We start from the raw sequence: 21,361 nt of genomic DNA on the forward strand, positions 1-21,361 counted from the left end.
ATACATTAGTGGCATTTAAAGGCTATTAATTAAATCAATTCTCTCTGCTTTAATTAAAAGCGTATCTCTCGTCTAAATCTCATTGTTTATTTACGCTTTATCAAAAACAATTCAAATACAAATGCATGACGTCTAAATTTACAAATTACTCATAGTTGTTTCAAATGACTTGTTTGCGACCTTGCCAAATCATCATCGAATTCCTTCACATTTCATAAGTTCAAATATATCAAAAACACTTTGGCTTTGGGCCAATTTTATTAATTATCCACGCCTGCAAAAACATAATTTATGATTCTTATAAATAATAACCTCAGACATACAAAGATTTCAGTTTAATAAATAGAGAATAGGTATTTCGTAGAAACTATTTATTCATTATTTTTAGTAGTAACTTTAGTTTGTCTTATTCGAATGCCAATCTCATGATTGGACATCCTGATATAAAGAGGAGAGATTTAACCAGAAACTGCGAAGTTTTGTTCATTCGAATTTATAATAAACGTAAACATTAGTATTTTTTGTTTTTAACAGTATGTAATTTGTTCAAATGTTCAAAGCAAACGATTTGATTAATAAGTTCTTTTGATGCATTTTGGCACTGAATCAAAATTTGTTCATGGTGTATGCAAAATAGGCGTTACACAAACTGTTTACAATTGAAAATGCAATAAAAACAATTCTTTTGTATTTTGTGTGCTCAAAACTTATATTGTCGTTGACGATTGTATTTATGTATTTCTGTTTTTTTTTCACGTGTTCACTCATGGACAAAGTAATTAGTGTAAATCTATTTTATGATTTTTCGGACTCCAAAATCTTATAATATACAAATTGAAATAGAAAGATATCCAGAAGAAAAAAAATACTAAGATAGCATATATTATGCAGTTAAATGTTAGAATACAAAAATTAGTTCTGGAGAATTGAAAAATAATTTTTAAGAACATTTTGAAACAGAAAATAGAAAAGATAAGAACTGTTGAAAGAAAAGTTGTATGAAATAGTTATAATGAAATAATTATTTAAAGGCAATTTATTAGCAGAAGAGACTCTTTGATATCAAAATTACCTGAATGAAAAATTTACTCCTAGGACTTCAATCATTTTAGATTAAGTTGGAAGTTTCAAGATTTGCCTTTTGATACTAAAATTTCTTGTTTAATAATATTCAATTCGACATAAAACTTCAGGATTATTTTCTAAGAATGCCAAATTAAAAAAATCCTTACTAGTAAATAATAATATTAAGAAACAAATATTCTTAACGATCTTTCTTGTAGTTTGAATTGGTACTTTAAAGATGGCGATAATCTCCAGAATCGTTTTGAATTGCCAGTTAGAGTTAGAATTTGAGATTTGATATGTAAATGGTGTAATCAACAGCAAATTTTTGAACTTGGATTTTTTCCATTTATTTTTATAAACAGGGATTCTACAGAAGACAATAAACTAACTAGATTTAAAGATCATTAACATGGTTTCAAACAGAACAAGTTTTCATGATGATTGTCCCTTAAAGTTTTTAAGCAATTGGATGCCTAAAAATGAAAAATGGAAAAAAAACAAAAGTAATATCATTGATGATAAGATAGTTCATATCATTACCATTATTAATCAACGAGTTTTCATACTTAAATATAATATATTTCTTAAATTTAACAATACAGAATATTTACTAAAACAATTGGACATAGTAGGGAATAACTCATATATTATATATTATATATTCATATATTAGTAATTTTTAACAGCAAAGACAAATATGAGGTGTTGTGACTTTAGCATAGCTTTGTAGATGGAAACCCAAAAGGTTGTCCTATCTCTATGTGATAAATTTAGTATTAAACTATACTATAAACAATACTATAAATAAATTTAGTATTTAGTAAAAACGTTGTAGGTGGCTAAATGCTCTAAGTAAGCCCGGCCAATAAAAAAAAAACAAAAAAAACGTGATACTGATAAATTTTCTTAATCCACGTAAAAGCCTTTTATTATTATCATTATTCTTTGCAAAATCTTTCAAATTATTATTTTTTCAAACATGCTTTCACAATGTGTACACAGTATTTTATAACAATGAGAGCACGAGTAAACATCTGAACACTGATCAAATATTTGAACAAAATATTGAATATACAAATATTAGGTTTCGCATACATTAGTAGCAGCAAGTGAAATAGAAGTGATCTGATCAAAGGATTCTATTTCTAGTTTTTATTAGCCAAGCGGAAAGATGAAATCGTAGGTATCATATGACCATGGTTTGATCTATTTAACTTTCTGGCACAGAAGACAAAGTATCCGAAATTATTTTTATTTCTTAGTAGATTGTTAACTGTTAAAATCGGTTACTTTGTAGAACTATAAATTTTATATTTATAGCAGATTTTGATCGAATGTTTTTCACCACATGGTCGTAACTTCTTATTTGCAACCCATATTAAGGATTTTAAAATTAGTACTTCTTATAAAGTAGCATACTCTACTATTAGTTTGTGCTTTTTTATAAAAAGTTCATGCAAGTTGCTTTAGGCATAATGTTGCTTATGCCTAGTTTCTTCCATTTCTTTATGAATTACAATATGCCTATTTTATGTAGATGTTTAGTTATTTTGATACATTTTATAGATGACTATTAGACATAATGGTAGTACTTTCTAATCGTGATTTTGTTTTTACATAAATAAAATCCGTATATTTGACTTAATAGTTATTGCAGCAATGACCAGAAAGTTTTCATTCACTTGAAAATATATTTTGAGAACATCAGTAAACAGTAAATATAGAAACATAATTTTAAATATAAGGATATAATTAAACTTTTTAGACCACTTTTTTATCTTATGAAAAATTTCATGAAAAGTCTTAAAATTTCATGAAAAGTAAAGTTCAATGATTGAAATATGCAATAAAATGATTACATTGATTTTTTAATTTTTTAAACAAATTATACAAATTAAATTAGAGATAGAAAACTTCTAGAGACATTTTTCTTTAAGTAACTTTTTTAAAAACCGTTTAATTAAAGAATCAAATTATCGTTTTTTGCCTGAAATGTAAGACTTTCTAAAACGTTTCTAAAATTACCAAGTGAATTTTTTAATTGAATTGGAGATAATCATGATCCCATGGTGAGGACGTTGGTTGGCAACTGGTTTCCACCTTGGCCAGCTTGATATCGAATAGTAGTAATATCCCATTATCTGTTAATATTATAAATCTCAAATATAATATCAACAAAACGTCTCTCAGGGCAATATTGCAATCAATATTCACATCACTATTTAAAAAAAACTTATCAGCAAGACGGTCAACCACTGTGTTGCCATCTAGAAACACTAGATTGTGGGAAATACTTTTCTCATAGACTACATAGATATCTTATCTATTTTATAATTGCTATTTTTTTATAGTTTCATGAATGAATCCACCTCATGTATTATAATTAGAAATGAATACAACATGAATGAAAAGTGACTAAGCCAATAAGAATGCACAGGCAATCAAGAAATCAGCAAAGGTCTTCATTTTCAATTATTGATTAAAAATTAAATGGATAGAATTTATTCTCATCTTCAAATTATAAGTTTCTACATAAGTGATTATCTTAGGATATCTTTTTTTTTCAATTTTATATCGTTTTTCCTAGAATCGAGAATTATTGCTTTAAACGCCTACCTTATGGCGTCATCGTTTATATTAATAAGAAAGCTGGTAGAAAAAAAATGATAATTTTATTATAATAAATTAACATTTTAAATATAAAATTAGAACTATAATCTCAGTATTTTTATGAACTAGTGTAAATTCATTAGTTGAATTTATTACTCATTTTTAAATAATTAGTTAAATAAAAATTTAAATAAATGAAAATTTTAGGAATTGAACTTGAGAACTTCTAATTTATTTGAATTTTTTTTCAAATATTTGGAAAACTATTTAGAAAAATATTTGTAATTTGAAGAAACGAAATAAAAGCATATTAACATCTGTACAATGTAGAGCTGTATGAGTCATATAATGTAAGAGTAATTCACCTATTTCAATTTCTCAAATAAAATCGACCAAAGTGTCTTGTGTTAAAAATGTTAAAGAAAAGTGTAAGGTAAAAATTGGCACTTTTAGTTATACCAAGACCCAAAGAAACATTTAATTTTAATAAAATATATAAAAAAATATAGATATAATATTAAAATGCCATAAGAATTTTCTTATGTAAGTAAAAAAACTTTTCTTATGTAAAAGGTATAAAAATTAACGGTCATTCTACTTTTAAATTAGTTGTCATATCTCAATTTTGATTAAACACTCTTTAGGGTGGTCAGATTATCATGTTTTAATCGATATACGAGTACACGATGAATGCTATAGCATCCACGTCAAGTATTACGCTTCTATTTTACACAATTTGCTTGCTCAAGCTAATTAGTGTCTACAGGAAAATTCTAGATTCTAGATAATGCGTAAATCTAAAGAATCAGTCACAGGTATAAAAATTAAAAAAAACGTAAGGTTATATAAAAATAAATTCCAAATAGTTGAATTCAAACTTTGAATGCTGTAGCATTCATATCATTCCGCGTCACACTGAAAATGAATGCTATAGCATTCACGTCCGCGAAGGTGTTAAGTGTCCCGTTTTCACTAAAATAAAGAAATTATAAAGTGTAAATAAATAAATAAATAAATAAATAAATATTTTTTGTTCTTCTATTAATATTACATTTTTATTACCATCGGCTATCCATCTTATATAGTATATGTGTTTCATGCTGATTTTCAAGGCGAACTCAACAATAAATGACAAAGTTTAGCTCCGTCTGTTGTTGACCTCATTCAAATGACAAAACCTAATAGAAATACATATAGAAATAATTAATTAAATGTTATGAATGTAATAATTAACCAGAAATGTAATTAATAGCTGCGAATTTTCCTTGTAATTAAGTCGGGGGCTTTTATGAAAATTAGTCAGGGAAGTAGAGTCCTACTTGTTTATGAAGTACTAAATTTTATGTGTCTTCACAAAAAAGGAACATTAAGTAATTTTATTGAGTAATATTTACTTATAATAATTTATATTATCGTCAGCAATAGTCTCTGTTTTTTAAATAAACTAAATACTTTTACCTCAGTTGAAGATTTTTCGTACATAAATGTTTTTTATGGGTTCTACAAATAAATAATATATATGCAAAATTCTTATCAAATTTTTTTTTTTTTAAGTGTAAATTTTAAATTTTGAATTTCCAGTGTAATGTGTAAGTGAATAGTGACACTATCTTATAATAATGGACATATATTGGTGATTGTGTAAAAAATTGTGCAAAAACCCCTGAAATGGCGGTTTTGGATTTGACCAGAATGGTGGAGGAGCCGGCAACTTCGAAGGTGAGTAATTTACACTTATTTTAGTAATAATAATAATTAGAATTGGTAATTATGGTCAATACATATTTGATTAAATTTTTCAAATTATTTATCATACTTTTTATCATAATTGATAAATATTTTTAATTTTGCTGAAGTATTTTGCATATATTAATATTAAAAAAATTATAAAAGTATAGAGAACAGCTTTTCAAATATGCATTTGGCATAAGCTCATTAAAATTCAAAGTGGAATATTAAGTTGGAATATAAGTTTAAATTTTTTTCTGAAAAAAAAGTACTGATTTTATAACAGTTCTCTATTGAAATTATTTTTTGTTAATTGTACAAATAAAGTATGATCAAATCTTTAGATGGCGAAATCTTTAAACGATCACATTTATGATCACACTAAATCTGTAAAGGAATTTTTAAACGACCAATTCTTGAGTGACCAATTCCTCGAGTGACCAATCCTGAGTGACCAATTCCTCGAGTGACCAATTCCTCGAGTGACCAATTCCTCGAGTGACCAATTCCTCGAGTGACCAATTCCTCGAGTGACCAATTCCTCGAGTGACCAATTCCTCGAGTGACCAATTCCTCGAGTGACCAATTCCTCGAGTGACAATTCCTCGATGTCCAATTCCTCGAATGTCCAATTCCTCGAATGTCCAATTCCTCGAATGTCCAATTCCTCGAATGTCCAATTCCTCGAATGTCCAATTCCTCGAATGTCCATTCCTCGAATGTCCAATTCCTCGAATGTCCAATTCCTCGAATGCCAATCCTCGAATGACCAATTCCTCGAATGTCCAATTCTCGAATGTCCAATTCCTCGAATGTCAATTCCTCGAATGTCCAATTCCTCGAATGTCCAATTCCTCGAATGACCAATTCCTCGAATGACCAATTCTCGAATGACCAATTCCTCGAATGACCAATTCCTCGAATGACCAATTCCTCGAATGACCAATTCCTCGAATGACCAATTCCTCGAATGACCAATTCCTCGAATGACCAATTCCTCGAATGACCATTCCTCGATGACCAATTCATCGAATGACCAATTCATCGAGTGACCAATTCTCGAGTGACCAATTCTCGAATGACCAATTTCTCGAATGACCAATTTCTCGAATGACCAATTCCTCGAATGACCAATTCCTCGAATTTTTCAATGACCCAAACTTTGCAATGACCCAAACTTTTCAATGACCCAAACTTTGCAATGACCCAAGCTTTGCATGACCCAAGCTTTTCAACGACCCAAGCTTTGCAACGACCCAAGCTTTGCAACGACCCAAGCTTTGCAACGACCCAAGCTTTGCAACGACCCAACTTTGCAACGACCCAAACTTTGCAACGACCCAAGCTTTGCAACGACCCAAGCTTTTCAACGACCAAACTCTTCAACGACCAAGCTCTTCAACGACCAAGCTCTTCAACGACCAAGCTCTTCAACGACTGAACTCTTCAATGACCAAACTTTTCAACGACCAAACTCTTATATGACTAATTTTTATAATTTATCAAATTTATATTTCCTTTTCTGATTTTTTTTTGACAATTTTAGGTTTGCTTCGAGGTGCCGGACAAAAGTTGATGGGTTATGCCGGTGATAAACTTATGGGAGCTGCCAAGGATGTCGTCGGAGGAATCCTTAATGAGTTGTTTATCAAGAAGGAGGCCCAAAGTGGCAAAAGAATTTTGCCCAGCATCAAAAACATGAAAGTGGTATGTGGAAGAATAATGAATGATAGTAGATAATTTAAATATTCTAAATTAAAATGAAAAAAAATTAAATATACATATATAACTAAAAGATTTTTATTTCTATTATATTATATTGTAATTCGTACAAGTGTTCTGAAATAAATGGTCAACAAGTAAAAATGTAAGATTAAGAAAAAATGACGTTAAAACTACGAAATCTTTTAAAACAAGTTTAATATTCATTTTAGCTAGTAATTCAGAAACGAAAATGAAATAAAAAATAATCTGAATTTACGCAAATAAGTTTCGAAATCCAAACTTCTGAAACAATTTTCTACAAATTTCGTAAAATGTTAAATAAAAAATCGATGAAATATTTTTGTTTGTTTGCGTACGACAAACAATATTAATCAATTTCTATTTAAATTTTGTAGTATATGAATAGATTTTTAATTACGATTTATAGTCACAAAATAAAATTAAAAAACAATAGAGGACTAATAATTTTAATATGGCAAAATTTTTTGGAGTAATAGTGAGATCTTTTTATTAGAGAGAAATTTAATTTATTAGTTTGCATATTAAAATTTTATGTCTAAAATATATAATAAACGTTATTTACGATTTATTTAGAATCATATTAATTGGTATATATGTTATTTAAACAAAATTCTTATTTATTATGTACTATCAATGAAATTATAAACATTTGAAGAATGTTTATAAATCTATGGAAATTTTATAACAAAGTTGAAATAATTATATATATAAAATCAATACATTTTCAAACCTTCGTGATTAGGATTAATTTTATTGAAAAAAAAAGAAATATGTATCAGGTGATCGCGCTACTGTTATTATTTCATGTTAGTAGGATATTAAATTTTTATCTGAGCAGTATTAAAATTTAATATTTTTCGTAGAATTCTTTCTAATAATTAGTTTTATAATCACTTTCTTAACATCGATCAGCAATACAAATTCTAACAATAGGAGCTGATTTTCTATTGTACCTTCTAACTAGTAATTTTCTCGAAAATGCACTTTAGATTGAATTTGATACCTTTAATATATCAATATCATACTGCTTGATATTGAGCTGACGTTTTTAACCATTACACCACGATGGTCATGATAAAATATGAAATTATAAAATACATATTATGCATAACAGTTTTATTTAACAACGAATATTTTAACAATTAATTGCCAATAACAAGAGTTTTCATGATAAATTTAAACAATAATAACAAGAAGTAATAACAATATCAGGTCAACAACGGTTTCATTTCTTGGAATTTATTTTCCATATATGTGTGCTTCATAACCTGCAATTTAATAATATATATATATATATATATAATATATATATATATATATAATATATATATATATATATATATATATATATATATATATGTATATATAATAGAATAGAATGTATGTAATAATAGAAAACAGAAAATTAAACTATTATCCCCATTATTATAAAGGGCAAACCATAGAGTTATCTTCTGTTAAAATTATTTTTGCCTCAAGGCAAGTATAAATACGTGTATATTTATGCTTGGGAATATATTTCTGATTTATGTATTTTCAAGTGCAAATGCTTTACCTGAAAAAAATGTAATAATTATTTTAATTAACTTACACAAACATATCCTTCTGTTGTCTCTTGGGAAACAAACTGGTCTTGGGTAATCATTTGGACATTTGCCTTCACAATCCCAGACATCATCGCACCTTCTATTTGTATTCCAGTACTTTATTTCTTCTCTCTTGGCCCTTCCAACAGCATCTGATAAACATAATTTGCCAATAAAAATTTTGATAATTTCAAAAATATTTATTCAATCAAATTATTCTACTAAAATTTTTGATTCGACTTGTGACAAGTTTAGGGTCATACGTTCCATCATCTCTTCAAGAATTCTATAAATCTGGCAACAGTGTATGAATCAAAAGATGGGCCAGTTGTCTCACGAAGTTGCGGGATTAGGTAAATCAAAAAATTCGTATTTAATTATATTTTTTAAATATTATACTCACTATTATCTGTATTTTCCTGATTTGGGTCCAAAGCCATAGATTGAACTTGCAGAGCAATGCCCAAAAGAAGTATTCCAACGCACAAAAATTTTGCCATATTAAAATTATTAGTCCTCTTGTTTTTTAATTTTATTTGTGACTATGATTCGTAATTAAATTTCTATTTATATACTCCGAAATCTAAATAAAAATTGATTAATATTGTTTGTCGTATGCAAACAAACAAATATATTTCATTGATTTTTTATTTAACATTTTACGAAATTTGTAGAAAATTGTTTCAGAAGATTGTCTTTCGAAACTCAATTGCGTAAATTTAGTTTTTTTTTTCATTTTTATTTCTGGAATACTGGAAACAGTATGAAGATTTTTTGATAGTTTTTATGGAATTTTTCACATTCAATATATTTTGATTAAAAGAAGAGTAAGAAATTAAAGTGGAACTTGTAAGTAATATGTTTTACCATAAAATTAATATTCAGTTGAGGATTTTCCTCCTTAAAAAAATTGTTTCGTTCTCATGCAAATATAGTTACTTTTTTCCAAGTTTCCCTAGAGTAATTTATAGTAATCTCAAAAAAAATTGAAAATGAAACTTTTTGCATATGTTTACGTTTCATGATCTACTGAAAATATTAAATAATATATGTATTTGTGTATATGTATGTTTGGATACAAATTTTCGTCCACAATTTAGAAAGCGCGGATCAACTGATTTGAATTATTCAAAAAAACATTCGATTCGTATTGATGCGACAACATGCTGATTAGTTTTTGGCAAAGGCGGGTCTATCCGTTTTGGAAATACTGAACAAAATGTAAGAGTCTTTGTGAAAACGGAATGAATGATTCAAAAACATTTTTCTTGTATTGAAGAAATGATTAGTTTTTGTTGTGTGTATGGCATCGTGCCTTAAGACAAATTGCTGGAACTTCCCGTACCGTAACGAAATGTTTGAGAAATATTAAATATTTAAAATAGATTATTATAAATATCGTAATATTATCTAATATTTATAAGAATTATATAAACTGAATTGCAAAGTTGAAAATATTTGTTTAAAGTATATTAAAACTTAAGTCAGAATTACAATTAAAATCTGAATTATTTTCGATAGACAAATCCAAAATATCAAAAATTGGAACAATTTTTTTTTCCAAAAGCAATTATTTTGTTAAAACAAGCAGAAAGTTCTTTGAATCATTCAAATCGGACGCAAAAAACTGCCATTTTTTGCACATTTAGCTCTGTATCTCCTAAACGGCTGAACCTGCCTTTGCCAAAAATCAGCACATCTCCCTATCAATAGAAATCGAATGTTTTTTCAACTATTGAAAACGGTTGATCCGTGCGCCCGTAAACGTGGACGAAAAACTGTATCCGTACATATACATACACACACACACACATACATCCATTTTTTCTGAGGTATGCCAAAATATTCAGAAACCTTCAAAGCGTAAAGAAAAGTAAAAAATTTCAATTTCGATTTTTGGACGATTACAATAACTTACCCTACGCGAAGTTAAAAAAAAATTATATTGAAAGTGAATATTGGGCTTCAATAAAATTTTCAAAAATGTCCGAAGTTTTTCTTATATAGTTCAAAATGCCATGCACTACTAGTTTAAATTTTTTTATTAATCTTTTTTTTAACATTGATTGGAATTGCGCGTTCTAAGAGCTATGGTTGCTATCATACATTCTAATCTAGCTTTTTTTTTAGAGTGCAACCCAGTGGTCAACCACTCACTTTAAGTGTCGACTATATATTAAATTTTCACTTATATCTAATAGTGTTGACGTGTATGTATTGCAATGGCCACGAAAGGCAAATTTTCACTAGATTTTATTTGAGATCTATAATATAAAGAGGAAATTTGTAATCATACTGCTTGACATCGACCTATCCGAGGTTGAGAACAATTCCGAGACTAGTTTGTGCTGACCCATGTTCATTAATCACTACAAGTTCATAAAATACTAATTATGCATCAAATTTTTATTCATCAACAAATTATTGAACAATCACTAACTGCCAATAACAAAAGTAGAAAATTTTTCAAAATTAGTTTTAACAATATAATGTTAAAGTGTAATAATAATTATTAAGGGTCTTCATTTTGGACCTTGGAGCTCATCCTTTAACATGTGCCTCGTAACCTGCAATTTAAAAAATTTAATTTAATAAAAAAAATTAATAAAAATTAAATATCTACTACTAATTAGGGATGCTAAATCACCATTCTTATATTGATTAAGTCTACTATTATACGAGTACACATTGGGAAATTCATGCCTTGAAGCAAAGTACCACTTGCTTCTTGAATTATTAGAGAGCAACTTTTAATAGTTGTTCTGTTCTAATTCTGATGATATTTTAATTTTTATCATGAATACCAGGAAGGGCTATTTTTACTTGGCAATATATTTTTGATCAAATTCTTTTAGTGCAAATAAATATAAAAATTCAAGAAACTCACATAAACATGTTCTTCTGTTATCTCTTGGGAAGCAAACTGGATTTGGGAAATTATCTGGGCACTTGCCCTCACAATCCCAGATATCTTCGCATCTTCTTTTTGAATCATGGTATTTGAGGTATCTCTTGGCCCTACCAGCAGCATCTGAGAAAAATAATTAAACGTTAGAAAAAAATATTATTAAAGTGAAACTTCTTTAGGCGCGACTAGGGAATAAATCCGTACAAATGCAACGGAAATCCGTTACGCCCGAACTGTTAGTCATTTGCTCTCGATGAAATCATTCCAATACGGGTCGATTGTTATTAGTTGTCGTGTATGTGAATAGAGATATGTCGTAGTATGCGTACCGGCATCAACGTTGTATGCGTACCGATATTAACCAGGAAATCGGCATAGATAAACATTTTAAAGTTACATTATAGTACCAATCTTGATTTAATGAAAAATGCCTGAATCAGAAGAATATTTTACACTGTTCCTTGAAAATAATAAAACAATAAAACAATAAAAATGAGATTATATCGTCAGCGAAAAAGTAAAAAAAATACAAGCAGTCAATGAATGTATGTTAATTTTAATTACATGAAGTTTTTCAAACACAATTACATGATGAGTGACAGTATTTGTTTAGGAGTTGTTTAACATAATCCACTGTGAGAACAAATAGTAAGGAATTTATTAATCAGCAATTACTTAATTTCTCTAATGAAGGTTCATTTCTAAATGCTAATTACAATAACAAACCGATCATGTCATATTTGAAGTATGACTTTAACTTTATTTATTTTATTTTATTATTATTTTTTAATATTATACATATATTTAATGCTATTATAAATATAATTTATAATTTACCGTTATATAAATGTGCATAAAATGGTTGGGTTGACACTAATAAATGTGTGAATAACGAGTGTTACCATATTGCTAATAAACATTATTCAAAATTGTACATTAGCAAATAAGTTTTACTTCAATCGCGTGTGAAACTTACGCGCACTCTTTTTTATGGAAAAAAAGCCATAGGAAATTATGTTCTGAAATTCATTGAAAACTGTGTGGATGCCCAAAAATGAAGGTTGCCGACGAAAGTATTTAAAAAAATCTGTAGAATATTTAATGACAACGAAGTGAAGTTAATTTAGATAGCTGATGCCTCAAAGATATCAATGGAAGGATTTGCGAATTGATGGTTAGGAGTTCTTGGAGCTGTTCGAAATAAAACTGAGTTTTTGCATCGATATGGAATATAGATGAGACCTGGCGAAGTATATAGACACGATGAACGAGGAAAAATCTAAACAATCAGCTGGAGTCAGATTTTTGGGATTAGCTAGAAATGATCTTCATAGACTATCTTGAGAAAGGCCATCAACAATGACTATAACGTTTTTGCAGCATTTGACAGTCCAAATTGAGAAAAATTGCTTTATACAAACTATGTCACAAATCTGTGAAACAATGGCAAAAATACATGAATTGAGCTAGGAATTGCTTTCCCACCCATCGTATTTTCTAGATCTGGCAACTGGCGACTATTTCATGTTCTCTGATTTCAAAAAGATGTTTGTCTTGAAGAAATTTTCCTCGAATTAAGAGGTAATTAATGAATTTTAAGCCAAACAACGAATCGACTGCAAAAATGGTATCGAAAGGTTGGAACTTTGTTATAATCGTTATATCATCCTCGAGGGCAACTATTTTGAATGAAAAAAAATTGCGGTTCCTTCTAGATTTTATATTTCTTCACCTAATACGGTGTGTTATACAATCAATTCTTCTAAAATAATTCAGGCAATCTGACAACAATCTGTAAAATTAGGTAAACGCCTTGTTGCCATCAGTTGCCTCCTTCAGGATGAAATGAACATATGTCCAAAGATTAGGTAACCCAAATTATCGAATAAAATATTATCATATTTTAGTTAAATATTATACTCACTTCCATCAGTATTTTCTTCATTTGGATCCAAAGCCATAGATTGAACTTGCAGGATAATGGCCATCAATAGAAGAACTCCAACGCACAAATATTTTGCCATTTTGAAAAACTATTAGTAGATTTTTGCTAAATTTTATTTGTGACTGCGTTTAATTTTATGTTTATATACAGTTAAATCCAAAAAAATATTTTTTTAATATTGTTTGCGATGGGCAAATAATTATGTCATGAATTTTTTTATATAACATTTTTATTACAAAATATTCGTAATTTTTTTTTATATTTTGGCTTTACGCAACATATTTTTTACATTTCAAAGTATTAAATTACTAAATTTTTCATTTATAATTATTTATTTTTTAAACAGTATTCGAAGATATTTTGACCGATTTTAATCCATTTAAAATTTAATCATCTATTAAAAATTGATTAATTTGTCAATTGAAAATTCTCAATAGAAATTTAAAATAGTAAGAAATTGAGTGTTAATTTTTGTAATCATTGTATTAATGTAATAATGTTGAGATTTTTAAGGTTTTTAAACAAAATTATTTTATAAATGTGCTATATAGTTTAGTTCTAAGCTTGATGCTTGCAGAAATTTTATTTGTTTGAAAATTGTGTCAGAAAAATTCAATTAGAACTTTGATATTATTTGAGAAATCAGTTATATAAAATAAATAGTATTCATTTGAAATGGTATAATAATATTTCTTGATCGTATTGAAGATGTTCTTGCAGTGGCTCGGTGGTAAGAGCTTTGGTCTTGCATGCACCTGGTTTAAAATTTGATATCAAACTTGAAATCGGTTAATCAAATCAGTAGAAAACTAAAACTTGAACTTGAAAAAGTAGCTTTAAGTATATTTCAAGTGAGAGGTTTTTTCAGTCAAATAAAATATAAAAATAAAATAATAAAAATGTATCAATAATGGATACGTCAACTGATTTATTAAATATATACCATCTTGATATCATCTCACTTTACTGAAAGTTTTTTTATCGATATATGACGTCATTTTGAAAAAATAAAATTACACCACCATTATTTTCACTTCTAAACTTGAGGGTAAGATTAGCCTATTTCTAAAATTTCATGCAAATTGGAGCACAGTAAAAAAATAATTAGACATACTTTTTTCCTCACCATTCACTGCACTATTACAACGAAATTAATGTAGTCAAATTACATATTTTAATTCTAAATCAAGTAATAAAATTGCAACATATTTTTGTTCAAATGCTCTTTATTAAATACATATATTTCTGGATATTATTCAGGGTTTAAATTACATTTATAATATTTTTATGTCATCTCGCATATATCGATTTTCCAACTTAGTTCATTTCACATTTGCACCTGTTATTATTTTCATCAAAATATGAACACACTGCTTTTTCTCTAGAATATCCTAATGCTTCACATTCGTGCAAACAGTCGTGGATGCCATTGCATTTCTTGAAAATTTGAACAGTTTTGTCTCCTTTTAATTGAGGACCTTAAAAAAATCGATTTGGTTACCAATATCAATATACTACTTCCTAGAGTTTTACTTTTAAATTAGAAATAATGGCAATAGTTTAAAAATCTTATATTTACCGCGCATCATATTTAAAAATCTTCATATACTTACCACCATCATGTTCTAGTGAATTGGTAAATTGTATGACAAAGCCACCAAAATTTGTCAAATAAATAAGCAGTGTAGGTACTTCAATTAACATTTTTTCATATTTTTAGTGTGTAGTTGATAAATCCAAATTTGTCTTCTACTTACATTTGCATTTCTTAGGATTTTGTCCAGTAATTCCAATTTCACAAGTTGCTCCTCTTCTATTATAGTTCAAAGATTTGCATTTATGTTTGCATTCGTTGTCATAAAGACAGGTGAAGTCAACTTCTACCAACTGGATATCTTCAGCTGGCCTTGGGACATTCTTCTTACCTTAATAAAAAGTATATACCTTTTAGTAATAATTTATTAAACCACTTTTTCAAGATTATATTTATCGTATTCATAAGTGAAATCTTTTGCTTAACGATTGCTCTTTCGTCTTTACTTGGATCGTTATAGGAAAATGTTTGAAAAATTTTCTGGTTCCTAATTTTTCTGATTTTGATCAAAAGACTATCTTCGTCTAAGACTTCGTCTTAGACGAAGATTTCGCTATTTAACTCGTCTCTGGAAAAAATTGCTTTGGTGAAATAATCATAAATTATAGAACAATTCTGCAACTTCTGAACCTTGATTTTTAGGATTTTGTATATAAAACTGGTTTTATACCAAGAATTAAACGCTCAACTTGGTAGAAATTCTTCTGGTTAAATAATCTAGCTCCCTTTGTATTAGACTAGATAGTATAAATTATAGAACTATTCTGAAACTTCTGAACCTTGATTTTTAGGATGTTATATAAAAAAAAACTGGTTTTAGTCCAAGATTCAAATGCTCAACTTGGTAGAAATTCTTTTGGTTAGATAATCTAGCTCTTTTTGTACCAGATGTGGATAATATAAATTATAGAACAATTCTGAAACTTCAGAACCTTGATTTTCAGGATTTTATATGAAATTTAGGCCAAGATTTAAATGCTTAACTTGGTAGAAATTCTTCTGGTTACATAATCTGGCTCTATTTGTATTTGACTGGATAATACAAATTATGGAACAATTCTGGTACTTTTGAACCCTGATTTTTTGGATTTTGTATAAAAAACTGGTTTAAGACCAAGATTTAAATGCTCAACTTGGTAAAAAATGTTTTTGGTTATATAATTTAGCTCTCTTTGTACTAGACTTGTATAGTAAAAATTATAGAACAATTCTGAAACTTCAGAACCTTGATTTTTAGGATTTCATATGAAATTTAGGCCAAGATTTAAATGCTTAACTTGGTTGAAATTCTTCTGTATAGATTATCTGGCTCTCTTTGTATTTGACTGGATAGTACAAATTATGGAACAATTATGGTACTTCTGAACCCTGATTTTTTGGATTTTGTATAAAAAACTGGTTTTAGACCAAGATTTAAATGCTCAACTTGGTAAAAAATTATCTGGTTAGATAATCTAGCTCTTTTTGTATTTGACTGGATAGTACAAATCATAGAACAATTTTGAAATTTTTGTCCTTGATTTTTAAGATTTCGATAAAAACTGATTTTAGACTAAGATTTTTAAATGCTCAACTTGGTAGAAATTATTCTGTTTACATAATCAAGCTCTCTTTGTATTTGACTGGATAGTATAAATTATAAAACAATTATGGAACTTCTGAATTTTGAATTTTAGGATTTTGTATAAAAACTGGTTTTAGACCAAAATTTAAATGCTCAACTTGGTAAAAAAAATTCTTCTGGTTATATAATTTGGCTCACTTTGTATTAGACTTGTATAGTACAAATTATAGAACAATGCTGGAACTTCTGAACCTTGATTTTTAGGAATCTGAAAAAACTTGTTTTGGACCAAAATTTAAATGCTCAACTTGGTAGAAATTCTTATGGTCAGATAATCTTGCTCACTTTGTATTTGACTGGATAGTATAAATTATAGAACAATTCTAGTACTTCTGAACCTTGAATTTTGAGGATTTGGTATAAAAAACAGGTTTTAGACCAAGATATAAATGCTCAACTTGGTAAAAATTATTCTGGTTAAACAATCAAGTTCTCTTCATATTTGACTGGATAGTACAAATTATAGAACAATCCTGGAAAAAAAATTTTGATTATTTAGATTTTGCTGAAAAAACAAAACTGGTTTTAAACTAGGATTCAAATGCTCAACTTGGTAGAAATTCTTCTGGTTAGATAATCTATCTCACTTTGTATTAGACTCGTGCAAATTATACAAATATTCTGGAACTTCTGAATCTTGATTTTTAGGCTTTTATATAAAAAACTGGTTTTATACCAAGATTTAGATGCTCAACTTGGTAAAAAATTATCTGGTTAGATAATCTAGCTCTTTTAGTATCATGGGTTAGATAGTACAAATTATAGAACAATTCTGGAACTTCTGAACCTTGATTTCTAAGATTTTGTATAGAAAACTGGTTTTAGACCAATATTTAAATGCTCAACTTGGTAGAAATTTTTCTGGTTAAATAATCTAGCTCACTTTGTATTAGAATGGATAATATAAATTATAGAACTATTCTAGAACTGCTGAACCTTGATTTTTAAGATTTTATATAAAAAACTGGTTTAAGGCCAAGATTTAAATGATCAACTTGGTAGAAATTGCTCTAATTAGATAATCTAGCTCTCTTTGCATTTGACTGGATAGTATAAATTATAGAACAATTCTGGAACTTCTGAACCTTGATTTTTAGGATTTTGTACAAAAAACTGGTTGTAGACCAAGATTTAAATGCTCAACTTGGTAGAAATTCTTCTGATTAGATAATCAAACTCTTTTTATATTTGACTGGATAGTATAAATTATAGAACAATTCTGAAATTTTTATCCCTGATTTTTCAGATTTTGATAAAAATAAAACTGGTTTTAAAAAATCATGTTGGCAAATCGAAAGGAAAAATGCTGTTCCCAAAGTTAATGGTGAATAATCTACCAAATATTATTTTATTGACACTTTTGTTTTAAGTGAAACAACTAATAATTTGATGGCAATCAGACAACTAAGGGAAAGTCAAAGGTCTATAAACTAAGTCTTGGTCAAAAATTCTTAAAAATAATTAAAATTCGTAAAGTAATTAAAAATTTCTTTTAGTATTATTGGATAGATAGTAGCTACAGATTATGGATCAATTCAAAAAAACTACTTGTTGACAATTTGTGAACATCTTTAAACAAATATGTGAAATAATCTAGAACAATTTTGATCCAGTTTTGATTTTCCTGATGTAGATTTTTCCTGTCGTCTATTATCTGAATATTGATATTTAAAGAAAACTCTGACTTATGGAAAATTGTTACGACTTTTTTGCCAAAATCGTCAAACTAAAAAGGAAAATGCTGTTCCCAAATTTGATGGTAAATAATGTACAACATTTTCTCGTGACAAAGTGTTTAGGACAAAAACACTATATAGAAAACATCAAGTTGGCACTTTTTTCAAATTATCACTTCATTTAAAGAAAACTCTGAGTCATGGAAAATTGTTACGACTTTTCTGCCAAAATCGTCAAATCGAAAAGGAAATTGCTGTTCCTAAATTTGATGGTGAATAATCTACCAAATTTTCTCGTGACAAATCGTTTAAAACAAAGACACTATATACAAAACATCATTTTGGCACTTCTTGTAAATCATCACTTCATTTAAAGAAAACTTTGAGTTATGCAAAATTGTTACGACTTTTTTGCCAAAATCGTCAAATCGAAATGAAAAATGCTGTTCCCAAATTTGATGATGAATCATCTACCAAATTTTCTCGTGACAAATTGTTTAGGACAAAAACACAATTTAGAAAACATCATGTTGGCATTTCTTGTAAATCATCACTTTATTTAAAGAAAACCCGGAGTTATGGAAAATTGTTACGACTTCTCTACCAAAATCGTCAAATTGAAAAGAAAAATGCTGTTCTTAAATTTGATGGTGAATAATCTACCAAATTTTCTCGTGACAAATTGTTTAGGACAAAGACACTTATTGTGCTTCTAGCTATTAAAAAAATCGTGTTGTCACGAAAAAGTTGACTATCACTTCCAATAATGTTCAATTGGGATTTTTTTAAAATGACTTGGATATTTTGATAATAAACATATAATGATAACTCTTACATATGCATTTTTGGTTTTTCGAAAAGCAAAGTCCTGAAGATCCTTCATATTCTTCTTGTTGGCATAAATTTTGGCATTCCTCATTTGTAGTGCAATCCACATCAGTGACTATTACATCATCTTGAACTATAATTATTGTCAAACGATAACAATTTAGTTAAATAATTAATATTATTATGCTAATGATCAAAGAAGTATCAGGAATTTACATTACCTGGTCTATCAAAATCTCCATTCACCAAGTTCATGAGAACTGCCAAGATGACGAAGTACCAAATATTGTTCATGGTGGTTTTGGTTAATCTTATATATAAAATAATACTGTATTTAGTCCAAAATAATTATGCACTGTCAATGGAATGAGTTCTTTGTTAAATGACAAAATTTGATCAATATATTTTATTTAGTTTCGGAAAATTAAGATCAAATTTTAAGTAATTTCGCGAATCAGTCCAATTTTTGGCAAAGTAAACACAAAGATTTAAATCAGTTTGTTAGTGAAAGGAACATTTCCGTATACTATTAAATTGCAAGGAATAATATTATAATGGTGAAAAAGCAATACCAAACAACTTGTTCTTAAAATAATTAATAGATTTCAGTAAAATTATATTCGACTCACCTTGCCAAAAGCAAATCAACTTATATGATGACGTGGAAATTGAAACTTCCAAATCTTGAAAACTAGTTTTTAGTAAAATGTCTATTCCAGAGCTAGTCTTGGTGTAAACTGACATGATTTTGCTATAGAAAATAGTTTAAATTAGTATCTATTCAGACAGGATATTAGTCATTGGATTTTCTATTGCAAATATGATAAGTACTAAATCAAATATAAGTTCCTTATCACTGCACACGCCTAATGAAACAATAAATGCGCAGCAAATAGAATTGATAAGGAAAAGTTTTTTGAAAATAGAATTTTTCAGAAACTTGAAGACAAAGTTTTGTCTACTATTTTTCAAAAGCATATTACATTTTTTTGCTTAAAACTTTTTAGTCTTACAGTGATTTGCTTGAAGGTTTTCTTCAGAAATTCAAAGTTTTGCCTAAATAATAATAGCAGCAGATAGAAAATTAAGACAAAATAGATGGAAATGCAATTTTTCTAGGAAAACCAGAGCTTAGTTAATTTTTTATTAAAATAAAATTAAATTTTTTTTGGTACTTTGATAATAAGTATTTTGGAGATAATTGTAGTCTCACTGATACTTTTTTAAAACTTTCTTGGCGATTTCATATTTTCACTTAAATAATAAACGCGAACATATATACTCGTATATATATAGAATGAAAAGTAAAATAAATCTGAATTTTCGTTTGTACGTTTGTTTTTCAGGATCTTGTATAATTATTATTTATAGTCATTACACTCTGTATTTTGCAATTCATTTATTTTTTACTGTCTAAAATTCGAAATTTGCTATATTATTTATAGAATTTCTATAGAATAAACTAGCTGAAAATAGATTTTTTCTAAAACCTATTAAACTAAAGTTCATTATTGTTTAGTGCGAAATAACCTAGTTTTTTTAGTTGTTCTATTTATGATTTTTTAAACGATTTCTTGGTGATGATATTTTTTGTCTAACGAAAACTTATGTTTATACATACAGTTTTAAAATCTGTGAAAAGTAATCGATTTCGGTAAAATTAAGTAGGAAATACAAAATAATTGTTTCATATTAATCTTGTCAATTATGGCAATTTTTAACCAAAGGGCCACTTTGCAACATTGGTTCTATCGGTTATTTCCAAAAATTTTTGGCCAAAAAAATATGTCTCCAGAGTGAATTTCGAGGATGGTGAAGCTATCAATGTCGTAACTAATTAACACACTTTCGGCGGATAGGATTTCGGGCTAACTTGTACCCGTAGCGGGGGTTTTCACAACGGTGCGAATGCGTAAGCATGGCACATGAAGGCACAGTCTTTTACTTACAATACTACTGCCTAAATCATACGCAGTAATAAATAATATAATAATATTAAGGTATTATTTGGTAAAACTATCAATATGAAGTAAAATATTTGCAAATGA

At 28.0% G+C, this 21,361-nt stretch overlaps 2 protein-coding genes across 6 annotated transcripts in view; one reads left to right on the plus strand and one right to left on the minus strand.

The window, feature by feature from the left end:
- The first annotated feature begins 5,361 nt into the window (after positions 1 to 5,361).
- The window catches only part of LOC113389071 (calpain-A-like), a 609,920-nt gene continuing 593,920 nt past the window's right edge, over positions 5,362 to 21,361 (plus strand). For all 4 annotated transcript variants that reach the window (XM_026626126.1, XM_026626128.1, XM_026626127.1 and 1 more), the window contains exons 1-2: positions 5,362 to 5,397; positions 6,953 to 7,113. In XM_026626126.1, coding sequence (XP_026481911.1) covers positions 6,982 to 7,113 — 132 coding nt within the window. In that variant the 5' untranslated portion in view covers positions 5,362 to 5,397; positions 6,953 to 6,981. The remainder of the gene's footprint in view (positions 5,398 to 6,952; positions 7,114 to 21,361) is intronic.
- LOC113389081 lies at positions 14,818 to 20,065 on the minus strand. 2 transcript variants are annotated; one of them, XM_026626140.1, is made up of 5 exons: positions 19,943 to 20,065; positions 19,535 to 19,623; positions 19,321 to 19,446; positions 15,349 to 15,516; positions 14,818 to 15,069 (listed from the first exon to the last, which is right to left on the minus strand). In XM_026626140.1, exons 2-5 carry the CDS (start codon positions 19,605 to 19,607, stop codon positions 14,909 to 14,911), a joined length of 528 nt encoding a protein of 175 aa, XP_026481925.1. In that variant the 5' UTR covers positions 19,608 to 19,623; positions 19,943 to 20,065; the 3' UTR covers positions 14,818 to 14,908. The 2 variants fall into 2 exon arrangements, with proteins under 2 accessions (XP_026481925.1, XP_026481926.1); XM_026626141.1 differs by lacking the exon at positions 19,943 to 20,065 and having other exon boundaries at positions 19,535 to 19,640.

This window comes from Ctenocephalides felis, unplaced genomic scaffold (assembly GCF_003426905.1).
Source record: "Ctenocephalides felis isolate EL2017-DRISC unplaced genomic scaffold, ASM342690v1 CF-g0.4_SCAFFOLD_03573, whole genome shotgun sequence".
Lineage (NCBI taxonomy): Eukaryota > Metazoa > Arthropoda > Insecta > Siphonaptera > Pulicidae > Ctenocephalides > Ctenocephalides felis.